Genomic DNA, 17092 nt, shown 5'->3' on the forward strand with positions numbered 1-17092 from the left:
GTTACGTGTAAAGTACCCACATGTTGCAGTTTGTGCTCCGGGATCAGTAGCACTGTGACAAAACAATCGGGCCCATTGTCAGGGCTGTCAGTCAGAATCAGACAGTATAAAAACATTGAGTAACTGCCATTACAGAGTCATTCATTTTCCCTGCCAGGAGGGAGGGCTTTGCGTGGATTTCATTTCCTGTAAAACCTTAAAAAATATCAATATCTGTAACACTGCCAAGTTACTCAGCTCGTTCACTTTATGAATTGATTGTGCAAATTATAGGAAAATAAAAATGTGTGAACTAGTAGAAGGTGTAAGGTGAAAACTAGGGATCTTCATTCTTTCCTTCCTCTCTTCCTTTCCTTTTATTTCCTGCCAGATGACGAGCAGGTATCTGGAACCTGTTCAAACACCAGCCCCCTCTTCCTTCTAAAGCTGCTAATTAGCTGAAAACACAACAGTTTAATGAATGTTCAGCTCCTTTTGACCCACTTGGTTCCTGAACTTATCTGAGGCTCGTCCATCAGCGTTGGCACATTCAACCAGCCTTGGACTACTATGCCTAGCACTGGTGTTCAAGCATGAGCATACGTATCCAAGAGGGTGGCTATGCTAGTCCTCCATGAGACCATGTGGGGACAATGTGGCCACTGTTTAAATAAAAATGTGGGTGTGCAATGTTCACAGCTTGTTTATACATCATAGACTTAATTGTTTAGTTATTTTCTGCTTGGAGCCATCTTTAAATCTGATCTATATCATGCCTTCTGTCTGTGAACAAGGATAGGATCTTCTTCAACTATACCCGTAATTTTCAAATAATAAATTCAGGTCTGGGTGAATAGGCACAGCTTATGAAAATTGGAGCTCCAGCAAGCTGCTGGCTATCTGGCAGGTCAAAAAAGCTTGAAAACCTGGAAAATAGCATTTTTTAACTATAAATTTCACAAAACATTACCATATGCCAACAGGTGCCAAATGTAGGACTTTAAAGGCGAATGTTACAATTTGTATTCTTATACATTTGGCACGTTTTGCGTGCCAAATGTGGTACTATTTTGTGATAATATTGGATGTGAATATTGATTAAGGGTCATATTAATATTATATTAGGCATAGTGTTAAGTTCAGGAAAAAGAGTGAATAAATCCACAGGTAAAACAAAGCCAGTAAGGTCAAGGCTGGATGATCACAAGGGCCATTGGCTCCATATCAGCCACTACCTCTGGTTTAGTTGTTGTTCCTCTTATTGTGTACACTATATGTATTAGTTATACTTGTTGTATATTAATGATTTTTGTTTTTCTACAGATCATGATTTTACAAAGAAACAGCATTATGAATATTAACCCGAGCGCAAACCCACTTCCACTTCCCCACCAGCCTGCTTGGACCACTCCTTATTCCACATGTGAAGGTGAGAAGGACATTGTGCTAAATACAGATGTGGCTTCTATGTAACAAAGGGCACCCATCTACTTACCCATTCCAGCCCTATCAGAGTTGTTTACTATCATTACCTTTGTTCTGAAACATCTATTCCCAATCCAGATTCACTTTACATTGGTCCCAGGGCTGCCATTAGGAAGGGGTCAATGGGTGCTTCTGTACTGGGTCCCAATGAAAAGAACTTGACTTTTGCAATGCTGGATCTTTCTTGTGATCTGCAGCTCCAAAGCACCCAACTACTTCTAATATTAGAGGAAGGATTATAATAGGCTGATTATAAAAAATTAAAACAAAAATAAGCACAGCACTTAAATCATCTACAGAATATTGCTAATCACCTGCAGTGGAACAGAATTCATATCATGCAAAATAATAGGAATCATAGGTATGTACACAAATAATTTGAGTAAGTAAGCCCATGTATTGAACCAGTGAATAATAAATATCTATACACATATGAAACCAACTCCTGCATGGAAATTTATCTTGAATGAAGCCAGCAGACTTATAGATATACAATGGTCAGCAGGTCTAATTTCATTTAATATGAATTCCATAGGATTTATCCATAGAGAAAAGGTGATTAGATAACAGAATAGCAAAGCTTAAAAAAACTTTTATAACACTATTTTTTACAAAAGAGCTATCCAATTTTATACAGTACTTTATTTGTCATTGTGTATTTACGCTAAACTGGTGATTAACTTGAACAGAATAACTGATCATTCATTTTCCTTGCAATATTTGCCATGTTAAAAAGTGGTAGTAAGTTGGCAATAACAATAGGTTGTTGATTGCCACTTTATAAAGTTATAATCACTGCAAAAGTGGCAATCAGAGAGTTTTAAAACAAACCCAGCTATGACTTATGGCATTCTCCATGTTTAAAGTTATGACCCCTATCTGGGAATAGTGAAAGTGACAATTAGGCTGATGTTAATAAATTTAGAAAATGGAATATGTACATACAAAAGTGGTGTTAACAATACAAATGGCAATCGGCCTCAAAATTGTATTTATTCTTATAAATAGGAATAACTAAAAATTGTATAGGTTTTCTAAAGAAGCAAATATCCGATTGTGTAGAAGTGTGAGTGAGAAGCACTTACACACCTGCGGCTAAGCAGGATTTGCATTGTGTTTGCATATGTTTGCTGTGTATCAATGAAGAGACCATAATCTCTTTTGTTAACACAGGTGGAGTACCTTATATATTACTTAATAAATATTCACACTTATATGTGCAAATACAATACATTTTCACTGTTATGTAGCACCTTCACGCAAAAAATAGGTTAGTAGTCTTTTAGTGAATCCTGTGATCTAGACCTCCACCTGTCCGAGGGTGCACACAGGTCTTGGTCCAACCCCCAGTCTGCTAATTGGACGAAGTAACAGCATAGTGATGAGGTCATAATGCAGTTTTCCCTCCTGTGAACATGTTTACAGTGTGAGAGCAGTAGAGCCCAGATTGGCTTTTATTGTCAACCCTACATGTTCGAATTCTGATGGAATTGCACGAAAATGTTTAAATGACAATTGGACACACACGTAGAACAATAAACCTTCCTCGCCTGAGCTTGGGCTTTATATAATAATATTTTATAGACTTTAACTATTTGACATATTTTCAATTTGTGAATTTAATATATATACCAGCTGAAAAAACAAAGATATACTATAGCAGGAAGGATGTCAAAGTTTCTCTGAACAGGAAGCAATTATCATTGTTAATTATAATTTACATGTGCTGGTGGTTATACTCCTTTAACAAACAAAGCAAAATAAATCCAGGTATACTTGGATTTAATAGCTTCTATAAAAATTTCCACCTTTTGCCAACTGTTAATTCTGTTGGAGCTGGTGACATACCATGTTGGCCATCTGCAGGTTTCTTCGCGACTCAGTGGCACGATGTTCACCCGCAGTACTGGACCAAGTACCAGGTATGGGAGTGGCTGCAGCAGCTTGTGGACACCAACCAACTGGACGCCAGCTGTATCGCATTCCAGGAGTTTGATATCACAGGGGAACGGCTGTGCAGTATGACGCTGCATGACTTCACGCTAGCTGCCGGTGAGGTTGGACATATCTTGTACAACAGCGTCCATAATCTCAAGTGGCATGGTGAGAAACTCATAAAATATTACTCAAAATGTTAACATATATATATATTCATTATATTTCTGCAATTCATTCACATTTCCTCCAAACCCTTTAACCATGGTTGGACCATGGACCATGGTTAAGAAATATAAATTGGTTGGGCACAGGAACTGTAATGCGTCTACGTGAAATTATGGACAGTTGGGTGTACGTATTTTTTTGGGGTGGGGGGCACAACCTCCCTAAGCGACTCATTATAGAGCCTCGTGTATGGTAAACAGAATTCAGAGCCAACAAGTCATATAAATCTCAGCAGAGGCTTAATTTCCTTATTGCATTAATCTGAATATCATGGCAGAAGTCCTGCATTCTTTTCTTCCTCCTTGGCATTTAGACAGTTCAGAGCAAACATTCATGCATGCAACAGTTCTGCAACAGCTGGCCCATCCACTCTATTTACAGGATCTATTGTGAAGCATACTGAGCAAAAAATGTTCCTCTTAATTATTGAGGCTGATCTGTGCAGATATTTAGGGAAAAGCCATCTTCTCTTCATAATTGTACCCCACAGACTAACCATTACATGGTCCAGCAATACTTCTTTTTAACCCACTTTTGGAAGCCCAAGATATCATAAACCCATCCTATGTTGTTGCCTCATCATTTGGCCTTGGCTCATACTATTGCTGTATAGAGCAGTGTTCCAATGTCTCTACATGAAGACATTCTGTATATCAGTAATGGCCACCCACCACTATGCAAGAAGAGAAAGGTGGCATCATCTGCTGAAAGATATATATATTTTTTAATGGAAGGGTTGGATTAGTTTATGGTGGAGATAGACTCTGGTTTGTTTAAGAATGAGGGTTTGTGTGCTTACGTGGGGGGTGGTAATCACATACCTACCTTCCAATCACTCTCCTTGACCTATTTGGCTGCCATTGTCAGGGACTAGCATGGAACCAGGGTGGTTATCAAGCCAGGGATCTATCATATAGGGGTGGTATGGTGAGTCCTCAGGATGCCTACGATCCAAACTGGTGTCAGTTTTTATACAACAAAATGTCAAGGACTTCCAGGGGGCTAATAAAAAGCTGATGTAAGATATAAACTTTTTAACAGGGGTGTAGCTAGAAATTACTGGGCCCCATGGGAAATCCCCCAACTCCAGAACTCCCCTCCATACCAGTCACAGCCACCCTGCTTCCCATGTACTTCTGAATTCTCCTCCTCATCTATACAGCTGCTGTCCATCATGCAATTCATACCCCAGTTGGCATAAGTGTAGATCCTCTCTTTTTCACTACTCCAGAACTATAGAAAACCAGACATGGTGGTATCAGAACGTGGCTCTATGGGTCATATAATAACTTTTCAATGGTTATCCCAACATTACTGTTTCTTATCCTCATTGCTCTAAGACCAACCTTCTACTTTATTCTAATTAAAGCAAATACTGGAGGCTACCATTGCTGACCTCTCAATCTTAAAATTATATTCAATACTTTTTCTGTTTCACTAAATTATCCCAGTTTAATTTACTTTTTCTTTACTTGACATGAATCTGCTACTTTAAGTCTATGCTCTCTGCTGTTCTGGGAGCTGTGTCTTAAACTTAGTAGGAAAGTTGTTGGAGCTCTGCAGAAAGACAATTACATTCATACCGAGAACAGGGGTCCTTCTTTGCAACATGCTTCTTTAGGTCATATTCCTAACTGAGTTTGCTTATTACATTTAATATCTACATTTACAAAGGCTTTAATACTTGTATATGTTCTCCTCCAACATAATTCCTGCGTAGTCGATGAACGCAGATCTTAGGTCAACTTTTACATGCCTGTTTCCACCCACAACTATAGTATTATAATAAAATAACCTAATTATTTTAGCTAAGAAATGTTGCAGCCATATGTATGCCTATTTAACTTTTCACTTTCCTTCTAACAGGTAATTATGGGAGCCAAGTGCTGCAGTCTCTCAATGTTGTCATCAAGACAGAACAAGCAGGTATGATCCTTGTAAATATATATAACAATTAGCACAATCTGTACTTTTCTTTAATTTGTTAATATAACAACAACAAATTCCGGAGAACTTTTGGTAACAGAATAAGCTGTTTTTGCTTTGGTCCTGGAGTTTATATCTTTATGACAGTCATACAGGTACACAGTTGGTTTTTGGAAAGAAACCTGAACACTTATAGGAAACCAACACAAACACATGAAGAACAATCCTGCCAGGAATTTTTTTCTATCAGTGTCCCACTGGAATTCTTTTTAATTTTGTGTTTCATAGATATAATAGAACGTATGAGGAAATCTTTCTAAACGGAAAGTATTCTTCTGTTAGTTCTTACCACAACAAGTGCCCATTTGGATGATTATCGCATCTATACCTGTTGCAGTGACAACAATTAATTTCCCTAATCGGGATGCAGGTAGCCAGGGGAAACTGGAAGGAATACAATTATAAAAATGAAACAATAAGACAAAAGGTAAGGTTTTTTGGCAAGAAAATTCAATTGTATTCATGATAGAATCTCATAATACATTTCAGAAATTTAGGCAGTTTGGTATGACCTAAGCCTTGGGTCTAGGAGACACAGAGATAAGGCGACCACGGCCCCTGTGACCACGCTGTATTGTGTAAGAATGGCTGCCAAGAATGCGGACATTCTTACACAATACAGCGTGGTCACAAAGACCGCGGTCCAGTTATCTCTGTGTCTCCTTAGACGAGAACCCTGCATAAGGTCATCCCCAGGGATGGACTCTCTATGCTCCTTACGCATAGGATTGAAAACTTTCCTTCATAAAAGACCAGCCTGGTACTTTTCATGTATGTTTCAAAACCATATTCGCTTTTCTACTAAAGGATATATACTGCGAACGAACTTATGTGCTTTCTCGCTCTACATATAATGCCCCTGAGGAAGCCCAGGCTGGGCGAAACGCGTCGGGTAATCGACTTACGCATGCGACACGTTCTCAAAACATTTGTATATTCCGGTTAGAAGTTGAATGTCTAGTGCCCTTATAGGGCCAGCATGGTAATGACCCACACCCAAGTCGTAGGTCATACTAAACTGCTTTATTTTGTGAAATATTTTGTGAAATGTATTATATTTTATTATATTTTATCACGAATACAGTTGAATTTTCAAAAAAAACCCTACCTTTCGTTTTATTTTTTCATTTTGATTATTCTCAGGGTTGGCAACTAGGCTCTATCTGAGGCCAATATTTATTATATCTCCACCAAATAAATATCCTTTGTTCCCAGTTTCAATTACATACATTTATAACACCTGTAAGACAGGTATTTACCAAAAGTACAAGACATACTGGAAGCATTTTATAGAGACACAATGCTACTTCATCATAATAACCAGCTCTACCTTGTAATTACCTAACCATACTAACCAGCTCTTCTTCTAACTACCCAAACTTTATCCTGTTTATATGTTGTCTATAGATCACAGCTCAATGGTTCCATGGAAAGACAGTGGTTACCTATATGAAACCTGCTATGATGGTAAGTAAAGAGTAGGCAAAGTATGAATATGTGTTGTATAGAAATAATTTATTTTCATAATGTTGCCATTAAAACTGGGAATTAGGCTATGTACACACATCAGATAGGGTTGCTGAAAAGTAATTTTGTTCTGGGGGGTGCAGGAGGGGAATTAGGTTATTAGGGTTTCTAAATTCCCCCCAAACAATGTAACATATGGCGGCATACCAGTTTTTAAAGCCTATTTAAACTTTGCCTTTTTTTTTCTATGTGCACTGAGATTTGTCTTTAGATATGCTTTGAATTTGGAGTATAGAGTTATTGGAATCTGATTGGCAGTTTCATTGTTTTCCAGATGTTTATGATAGTAAATTGTACTGCCGGAACAATCTATCAATGACCCCTAATCAATACACTACAGGTAAGCATCTACACCAGAGGACAGCCATATGAACTATCATTTACTGCTTATTTCAGAACTGTATCTTGCTGCACATGCAAACCTGATTGAAAATTCTTCTTTGTAAAGATCCATCACCTGTGTCTTATGATCAGCAAATAAAAAAGAGATTGTTTCAAGAATTCTTTAACTATAGTGAACCTTTTAACTCCTCCTAGCATCTTATCTTCATTCTTGCCCCAGTAGCAGATTGTACAATTTCTATGGGACTCAGAAACAACGTATTTTATATAAGTAGCGATATCATTTGGATAATTTGAAGAGAATGAAAACATAAATAGTTTACAAAAATGCTAGTGAAGTAATTTGTATTCTCTATTATCTTTGAAGTAGAGATTGGAGAAATCGAGGAGGCCCTTAATGGGTTTACCAAATGGCGTCATCACCAAACCTTTAGGCCTTGTAGAGTTGTTGAATAATGGCATCTCATTAAGGATCTAGGCTAGCCATTCTCAACCAGGGTTCCTCCAGAGGTTGTATTAGGTTCCTCGAATTGTGACCTTCTGTTTGATGATGTGTACAAAGTTCTGGGGCCAACACCATTAGGTCGAGCCGGGTTTATGACTTTAATAAAGTTTTTAGTTGTCTAAAATTGTTGCATTCTTGACCCCAATGTAAAGAATTCTTTAAACTGGCTACCAATTTAGGATGCTTTTTTAGTCACTGAACACCAATAAATTTGTTTGATAGGGGTTTACTTGGATCTGAAAAGTTATTTCAAGGGATCCTAAGGAGTACGAGGCTTGAGAAAGGCTGATCTACACTATATATAGCCCCCTGATCCAATATGCTTTGATGGCTCAATCAGCTCTTGTTCCTCTATGATGATAGATATATGTGCATGTGTCCCATATTCTTAACCTTAGGAGGATGGCTTCCCTACAAAATCCAAAGTGACCCAAGAACCCCGGACTTATACGGTGGGAAGACCGGTCGGAAGGGGTGTTTCGATTCCTTAAGTCTGAGGCAGTAGCTCAGCTCTGGGGGAAGAAGAAAAACAACAGCAGTATGACGTATGAAAAACTCAGCCGTGCCATGAGGTTAGGAGAAATTATTGCAGTGCTCAACCCAGAAATGTTTTTAAGCCGGGTGGGAAGAAATTGTAGGTGGGTGGCAGCCCCTGTATTGTGACCAAACTCTTTAGTAACCACCCAAAAACTGCCGGGTGGGTGCTTTAAAGCGCCGGGTGGTGCGCCCAGCTAAAAGGGCCTGGGGAGAACCCTGTATTGTAATAACCTCTGTGCCTATAGTAGCATCTAGATGTCATCCTTTGATTGCTCCTTTCATTCCTACCGGTTGGAAACCCTTCACTGAAAGATTATGTAAGATGCCATTTCTTGATGTGGTTTTGAAATATATTGCTTGCCCGGTTGGTATACTGATCATGTGCCTTTAATACCTTCTGACTCACTAACCCCTAATGAGTATGCAATGGGGCTGAGTGTTCAACTAATTGTCAAAATGACCACAGAGATATCTAATGATTGTTTTAGGTGTGTGAATTAAATGACTAAAACTAACATATCAGCTTTACTTCCAGACGGTTAGCATTCTTTAAATTATATTCATTAATGACAGTTTACATAATCTCTCAGTGATAGGTCCACTTTATTAGGTCTACTGGAAAGATCTCACAAAAACAAAGAACTGCTGTGTTATTGTTAGTGACGAACTGTATTATGTGTATCATATTATATTTTGCCTATAGTTATACTTCAAGCTGCCCATATTAATAATTATTCCTAATTCTTCACCAGATACTACTACAAAAGAGAGATCTTAGAACGTGTGGATGGGAGACGCCTGGTCTACAAGTTCGGGAAAAACGCTCGTGGCTGGAGGGAAAATGACAGTTGAATTGCCTTCATACAATACTGGAACTAATTTATTTATATAGTGAACTCTGAAGACTTTAGAGAGAAGTCGAGAGACCTATTGCCTGGAGCAATTTCTCTCTTACTTGGGGAATAATATATGTACACAGTTTTTCTGTGGCTTGGGGCCTTCTTACCAATATCACTTCATCATTTTAGCAGTTTGCAGACCTATGGATTGGAAATAAGAAAATGCAACGGGGATAGGAACATTGTTTTTAGAGCATCTCTATTCAAAATAGCTTTCTTTGGTCTTGATTGAGTGAGGTATAAGCTTGTCCAATACCAGGTCACTATAAAGATTTACAGTGGTTGATCTCCCTTCACTAGAGATCATGTGAGCTTAGGTTTCAAGAGAACTTGTCAAGATAGAAGTAAGAAGACATTTTCTTGCTTGGTTTGGTAGGTCTGAGCTCCTTTACCATCATTTTACAATCTTCTATTACTACTTAGTGAGTCATTGGCCCAAAACATGCATAAAGTCCAATGGAAGGGAATACTGGTGCCTTGCTATATGGACAAAGGTATGTGGACACTTGACCATTACACCATTTATATGTAAACTCTTCAAAATTACTGAGCTGAGATGTTTCCAGTGAAGAATGCCATTAATGCTACAGACTAAACAATGCTTTTGTGCTTTTACAAGTGTGTCAACAACTTGTCGAAGGCCCTTTTCGGTTACAATATCACTATGCTCCAGTGCACCAATACAGCTCTATCCTTTGATAAGTTGGGCGTAGGAGAAACCTACCTACAAAAGTAGAAGCTGTTAAAGATGTACAGGGTTGACGAAGGGATAATATTTGTTAAAGGGGAGCATGGGGTAGTTGTCAGAACCACTAATGCCCATGGTTTGAGATAGAGATTTCCAACAAACTTATCTAGGTGTAATGGTCAGGTGGCCAAAAACATTTGACAGAGACAAGAATAGAAATAACTATCCCAAGCCTAACTATCCTGATGGGTTCTCTTTTAATATTGCTATTTGTGCCATATACTTCATCTCAGACTACAGTAAAAACCTAGTGAGGATTTTCACTCCACTCTCCCCGAATGTTGCATTCCATTTTGGTTGGTGTTGCTCTTTATTATTTAACTTGCACTTAATGAAGGAAGCTGCTTCATGCACATAATTTATATTTCACAAGGAAATACCACTACATTGTCTTTATTTAAGCTGGTTAACGTCCATGTTTCTGGAATGTAAAATGGACTGGTAAAGTGGTCTTGGTTTTGCTCTTATATTGCATTTGAAAGGAAAAGATTGGACAGGCTAGACCAGCCTTTCCCAACCAGGCTTCCTCCAGAATTTGATGAGGGTTCTATGAGCAATTTCTGACTCTCAGATAAGTAACTACTAATACCAATGAGCTTTTAAGGTATCTGTGAGGGTACAGGGACATTTTTCCCAGTATTTATTATTGTAAGGCGCATTCTTCTCACTTTCCGCTAGTGTAATGGGTTATTTTTCCACATACATTTCCAATCTATCCTGCTTTGACTATTTTCCTCAATGACCAATATTATGAGTAGTCCTTCTCCCATTGACCACCAATGTCATAGGACTGTTCTCCCACTGACTTTCCTAATGACATGCAATGTGAGGGGAACCTTCTTCCACAATTTAATGGGGCTCTCCTTCTATTGACTTTCCTAATTACCAAAAATATAAGGGGCCCTTCTCCCATTGGCTACCCTATTAACCACCAATATAATGGGACTTTTCTCTAACTGACTTTCTCAATGTCCACTATTGTAATGGGGTCCTTCTTTCACTGACTTTCCCACTGACCACCAATGTAAGAAGGACCTTATCCCACTGCCTTTCCAAGTACCCACTCATACTTGTGATAGGTTATTCCTCCTTCACCTCTTCCTTTGTTAGTACATATTTATACCCTGGCATAGGTTCCACTGTGCCATTCTATTCAAAACTAACTAAAAATGTCTTTGGATAAACTTAAAATGTTACTTACTACTTAATGTTAAACTTAAAATCTTACTAGTATACAGAAACATTGGGCTTGATTTATTAAAGTTCTTTAGTGCTGGAGAGGTTACTCTTTCACCAGTGAAGCTGGGAGATCCAGCAAACCTGGAATGATTTCTTAAAATCATTTGCTATTTGCTATCAAATGTTTTTAATCCTGGACCATATCCATTCCAAGTTTGCTGGATCACCCAGGTTCACTGATGAAAGTATACCCTCTCCAGCCTTGGAGAGCTTTATTAAATCAGGCCCATTGTGTGTGTTGCCCGTAAGTTCAAACTTCTCCTACTTAAGTGCTATGAGGATAAAAGAAAGTGTTGGTGATAGGCAATGGGAACAGTCTGGAATTATGGCACATGGCCACAATGGTATCAGAAGTTCCTGGTTTGATAAGCCTCAACATAACTATTTACTTTACATATTTATTATGAGTTTTATGTTTTGTTTTGAAGTTCTGCTTTAGTTATACTCTATAAACAATGATTTTACCTCACTCTATAAACACTATTCACGTATTTCCTACAACTACATTCCGCACGTTGCAGGCAACTACGTTATTAGGTGATAAACTTTAAAAAAAGGTTTGGCCTGCTCAAAACTTGTGATTAAATGCTTCCAATAGAGTGTGGAGGATTTAGATTTCTTCCTGTGCTGGTGACCACCAGTGATAAGTGGGACTCATGGTTTCCCATTCTTTGCAGTACATTCTCCACATATCTCTTCATTAGGTCCCTATTGTCTCCTTACTAGTTTGTCGAGAGAAATATCTGGGGAATAGACTACACAAAATTGAAAATTGGTATTCCCAAGGTAAATCCCTCTGGCAGGAGCACATAGCTTCGTGTCACAAGGACAAGCCAAGATAAAGTAAGCCTATGATTTCCCTGAGCAGCTGGTCACATGAACAATGCCAAGGCATTAAGTCTTAAGTCTGGCCATACCTGCTTCAAGATCTGCCTTTACCCAATTCCCAGGTAAATAGCCTTATATTTTTTACAATGAGCAGAATATGCAGAAACTAGCTTCTGGTCCTTGAGCTATCATAGACACTTTGGGCCTGATTTATTAAAGCTCTCCAAGGCTGGAGAGAATTCATTTTCACCAGTGAAGCTAGATGATCCAGCAAACCTGGAATGGATTTCTTCAATGTCATTTGCTATTTGCTAGCAAATGCTTTGAATCCTGGACCAGATCCATCCCAGGTTTGTTGGATCACCCAGCTTCACTGGTGAAAGTGTATTCTCTCCAGCCTTGGAGAGCTTTAATAAATCAGGGCCTTTATCTTAAAAGGTAATGAATTCTTAGTGTGTCCAACTTTTATTATTTTTATATATGTCTGTTACAATGACAGTTCCAAAATATTGTCTGAAAGCAGCAACTTACATAAAAAGCTTTATAAAAAGCTTCAATTTGGAAAAAAAAGCCCTTTAAAGTTTTCAGAGACGTCATTGGTTGAATAGTTTTATATTTGTATATTTTTTTCTTTTGTTTGGGGGAAGTTTTTTAAGCTATCATTTCATTTGAATGGTTCTCTCATGGAAAAATGTGAAATGTATTGTATGATTATTGATCTTTTATGAACTTACTGACAGTTGTGATAATATGTTATTTTGTATTTTGGTAGTTGGTGAAGCTCACTGTGCCCTTATATTCAATGCAACTTTTATAATTATTTTTTGTATTTTTCTAGAGGAGAGCACTTACTGTTATGAAATGTTTCTGTTTATGTAAAGGAGATTTATGATTTACTGATGCTTGCTAAGACATAATTATGTGAATTCTGTTTCCTTGTTTTAGATAGGTTTCATTCGTAAAATTTAATGGGGCCTCCTTTGTTTTTAAAGCTGAAAATTTAAGATGTTTTGTGTCCAATTTCACCAAAAAGGACAATGTGGTCTATGGCAGCAGGTCAGCTGATCTTGAGGGAAAGTACAATTGGAGAGGCTTTGAAACCTTATCTCATTCCGTTGGCGATGCCAAGAGCTGTTCATCCACTTTGCCCACCTTATCCCTTTTTATATAGCCAAACTTTTGATATTTTGTAGCTATTTGGGAAAGCCAGTTTTGTTGAACTTTTTACGAACTTCTACCAGACATCACAATAATTTTGGTGACTTTGCTCCACTGTTGGCTCGATCTGCAAACCCCAGCCTAAATTTGTAACTTTTGTTCATACTATTCTTTTATTTAGCCACCCTTATCTGACAACATATCAAGGTTAGTGACTTTATATTATTGAAACAACTGAAGAAATACAGCTTGGTCATTGATCAGCTCCATTATGAATTTCTAGATAGAACGCTGCTTAATAACACTGCTGTCCATAGCACTAGACACTGCTTGGCTTACAATACAGTTCCTTCCTCCTCCAGCCTTCCCTGAAGAGGGCTACAATAATACACAGGTAGATTCAGGATCCTATACTAGCTATATAAATTTAAATGTATTATAAAACATATAACTGGAAGAAATAATTTTTTAAATGGCTAAAATGAAATCAAGTAGGGCTATGCCCACTAAGTCAAAACTTAGCCTTACATGTTGGGAGAAAGGTCATCCTTGTCCATCCTCTTCCTTGGCCATCCTAACCTTTACAAGGTTACAGTATGATTTTCTCCTAGAAATGACCTAGGGGTCATTAAACTAATCCAAGTTTGTTTTATCTGCAATATTGAGTAACTATTTCTCCAATAACATTGCATTCATAATGATGGCTTTGCTAATAAAGAAATTTTCCCTTCAATTCTTAGCTTGGATAACAGTTTAGTTTGCAAACACAATACCAGTTAAGGTTTGTTAAGATGGACGGTGAAGTTGTGGTATAATCTACAATTAATGAGGTAGGGTTAAGTATCAATCTTTGTAAAATGTTGAAATTCTGGTTTGTTAATAACGAGTTAAGTGGTTAAAGTGGCCAACAAGCTGGTAAGTTGCCAACCCATCAGAAATGCCTATTCCCTGTCTAAGCTGACATGTTGTACAATGCTAAGTTACAAGTTCTAGAGTGGATGCCACTTGACATGGTTACTAGGTATTCCCCTCTTCCCAAAACATGCCCCCTATAGCTCACTAACGGATGGCTAGCATAGCTTATTTAGGATCCTAGGGATCTGTTTTTTGAATTGAGACATCATAATAAAAGTAAAACAAAATAATAAATTATTGAATTTGTACATGGCAGTTCAAAGCATAAAGGGAAATATTGGGTTCTTTTCCAAAGTAAAGTTGTAGCAGTGGATTTATAGTGTAAACATTTTACATGGTAATTACACAAAATATAATGCAAGCCGAGGCTGATTTTAAGGAGGGCAAACAGGCCAGTTGCCCAGGCATCCCAGATTTTCCAAACACCCAAATGACAGAAATCCAGGGTGGTAGGGAGCTAGAATACTGTACATTTGGGGTCTACACAATATTTTGTCCAAAGCTGTCCATGTTGCAAGCGTAGAATTAAAAGAGATTAGGGAAATGACATAGGGAAGCTTGGATGAAAGCTCAGCTAATGTGAAGCGTGCCCAGCCTAATTATAATTGGATTATTCTTTGGGGAAGGTGAAGGGAAGGAGAAGGAAGAATAGAAGGCTTTTGAATTACCACTTAATTACATTGCTTAATAAAATGCAAACTTTATAATTGTTATAAAACCAGATGAAACAAATATTAAAATTGTTCAGTTTGTATCTGAAGAAATTCTACATTTACAAATACACCAAAAATAGAGATGGTCCAAATACCAATTATCTAAATACATTGTGAGATCTCCCGACCCGACGCGTTTCGCCCCTAGAATAATCCTGTTGCAAGCATGTCAAATATTTGGCTTGGCTAAACAAGGCTAAAACTGATTTCAGGTTAAAATCAAACTTTCCGTGCCCTCCAAGAGTTAAAAGTTTTGTAGAAAAAAACATACACAGCAACAGTTCGGCATTGGGAGGATGCTGAGGGCCTACCAACAACCTGAAGGGTTGGAGAAAAGAAAAGCGTGCTGGCTATCGGGGGAGTGAGGGGTAGGAGAAGAAAAATTGGTGTTCATGTTATATAGACAAAACTTAGCCTCATTGCAAAGGTGACTTTTAATTGATTGCAAGTTCGACATTAAAGTGAATGTCAAACCCAAGAATGTTTATCTGCCATTAGACACTTCATTTCCTGTCTAAAAATACACTGTTGTTGTAAAAAATATCAGAACAGGGTCTAGCCTTTCTCTTACTCTAGCCAAAACTAAGGTAAAGCATAGAAAGCAGGAAAACTTAACACACATCAATCATGGACGTCAAATTCATGTTTGGTGTAGGCGCTCATGATGGCCCAATAAGAGGAATATGGGGTCTGGTCCTGAAAGTTGCATACTGAACATCTTCCTGGTTCACAGCTAGCTAATACTGGGGTCAAATGTAAAGTTAGGCAAGCAATTAGAGATTTTTTATATCATTTCTAGCTAGTGTCCATTGGCACTGTATTGGTGAAGCAAATTCTCCAAAAATGTCCTATTTTAACACCCATCAGAAACCAGCACAAAGAAAGTAAGTTTATTCTGGACATAAAACATGTTCAAAAACTTGCAACATTTTAATAGTGTAATGAAGTATCTTCATATTGGAAGAGCTCACATTTGTGATATTTTATCAACTGACAGTAAAATGTTTTCTCTGTATTTGTAGAATTTATGATTTTTTTACATTAAAAAATTGGTTTGTAATAAGGGATTCAGATGTCAAAAATATGATTGCCAATGAACGGCTAATGTTTATAATTGTATGTAGAAAATAAACTTTTAAGATTGAAATATTTAAACTGCTGTGTTTAAAGTGTGTGAAAACAAGAACTTTACCTATTCTCTCCTCTTTGATCCCATTGAAAGTGTTTTAGTTACAAAGCTATATAGTTAGGTGGATAAAAGACATAAGTCCATCAAGTTCAACCACTAAGGAAATAAACATATCCCAGATAGAAACCCTATAGACATAAACCTTGAAAAGCATGGTTCAATTTGCTCCAACAGGGGGAAAAAATCCTTCCTGATCCCGGGAGGCCACCGGATGTTCCCTGGATCAGCCGTTTCCATTGTCTTTATTTTAAAACTTTAATACCCAGTTTTATTCTGTGCTTCAGCTTTTTCCTAAAGTAATCTATAGTACTTGCTTAAGCTACTTTCTGAGCAGTTTGGTTATATCTTTTTTTTATTTATTGAGCGAATCTGAACTCATGATGCTCTTACAGTGCTGCTCAATGTTCTCCATGCTGGAGGCCCTGACATGAGGAAGAAAAGCCCTGCCTCTATCAAGATGGACACTTCCATACAGAGACCATGTGCAGGACAAGACATAGTAAGTCATAAATGGGGAAAGATCAGGGCGAACACACAGAGAGACAAGAGACAAATATTTAATAAGAATTGTGTACAGTCTACTCATAGCTCTTCAAAGTGGCTGGGACGTTTGTAATAAATGAGCAAGTTTCGTCCCTCTGTTGAAAAATATCTTTTAAAATTAAAATAATATCTAGCATATATGAGATTTCAGTAAATGGGTTTTGAGCTACTGTAGACTAATAAATCAGACAATGGCTTTATTATCAGTGAACCCAATTTTAATGGCAGCCAGCGAGAGGACAGGAATTGTTTACTGCTGGAGAGGGTAAAGTTCAGTTTATTATTTTATTTTTGTACTCACTTAGTTTATTACCCAATCTATCTGATGGAGACATT

General features: G+C 37.7%; 1 protein-coding gene across 1 annotated transcript in view; it reads left to right on the forward strand.

Moving 5' to 3' along the window:
* The window catches only part of EHF (ETS homologous factor), a 50085-nt gene extending 33906 nt beyond the window's left edge, over positions 1-16179 (forward strand). Inside the window, exons 3-9 of the mRNA XM_072421557.1 lie at positions 1303-1408; positions 3331-3567; positions 5494-5553; positions 7021-7080; positions 7415-7503; positions 8423-8559; positions 9277-16179. Coding sequence (XP_072277658.1) covers positions 1306-1408; positions 3331-3567; positions 5494-5553; positions 7021-7080; positions 7415-7503; positions 8423-8559; positions 9277-9376 — 786 coding nt within the window. The 5' untranslated portion in view covers positions 1303-1305 and the 3' untranslated portion in view covers positions 9377-16179. The remainder of the gene's footprint in view (positions 1-1302; positions 1409-3330; positions 3568-5493; positions 5554-7020; positions 7081-7414; positions 7504-8422; positions 8560-9276) is intronic.
* Positions 16180-17092: the final 913 nt, after the last annotated feature.

This window comes from Pyxicephalus adspersus, chromosome 9 (genome assembly GCF_032062135.1).
Source record: "Pyxicephalus adspersus chromosome 9, UCB_Pads_2.0, whole genome shotgun sequence".
In the NCBI taxonomy this organism is placed as follows: Eukaryota; Metazoa; Chordata; class Amphibia; order Anura; family Pyxicephalidae; genus Pyxicephalus; species Pyxicephalus adspersus.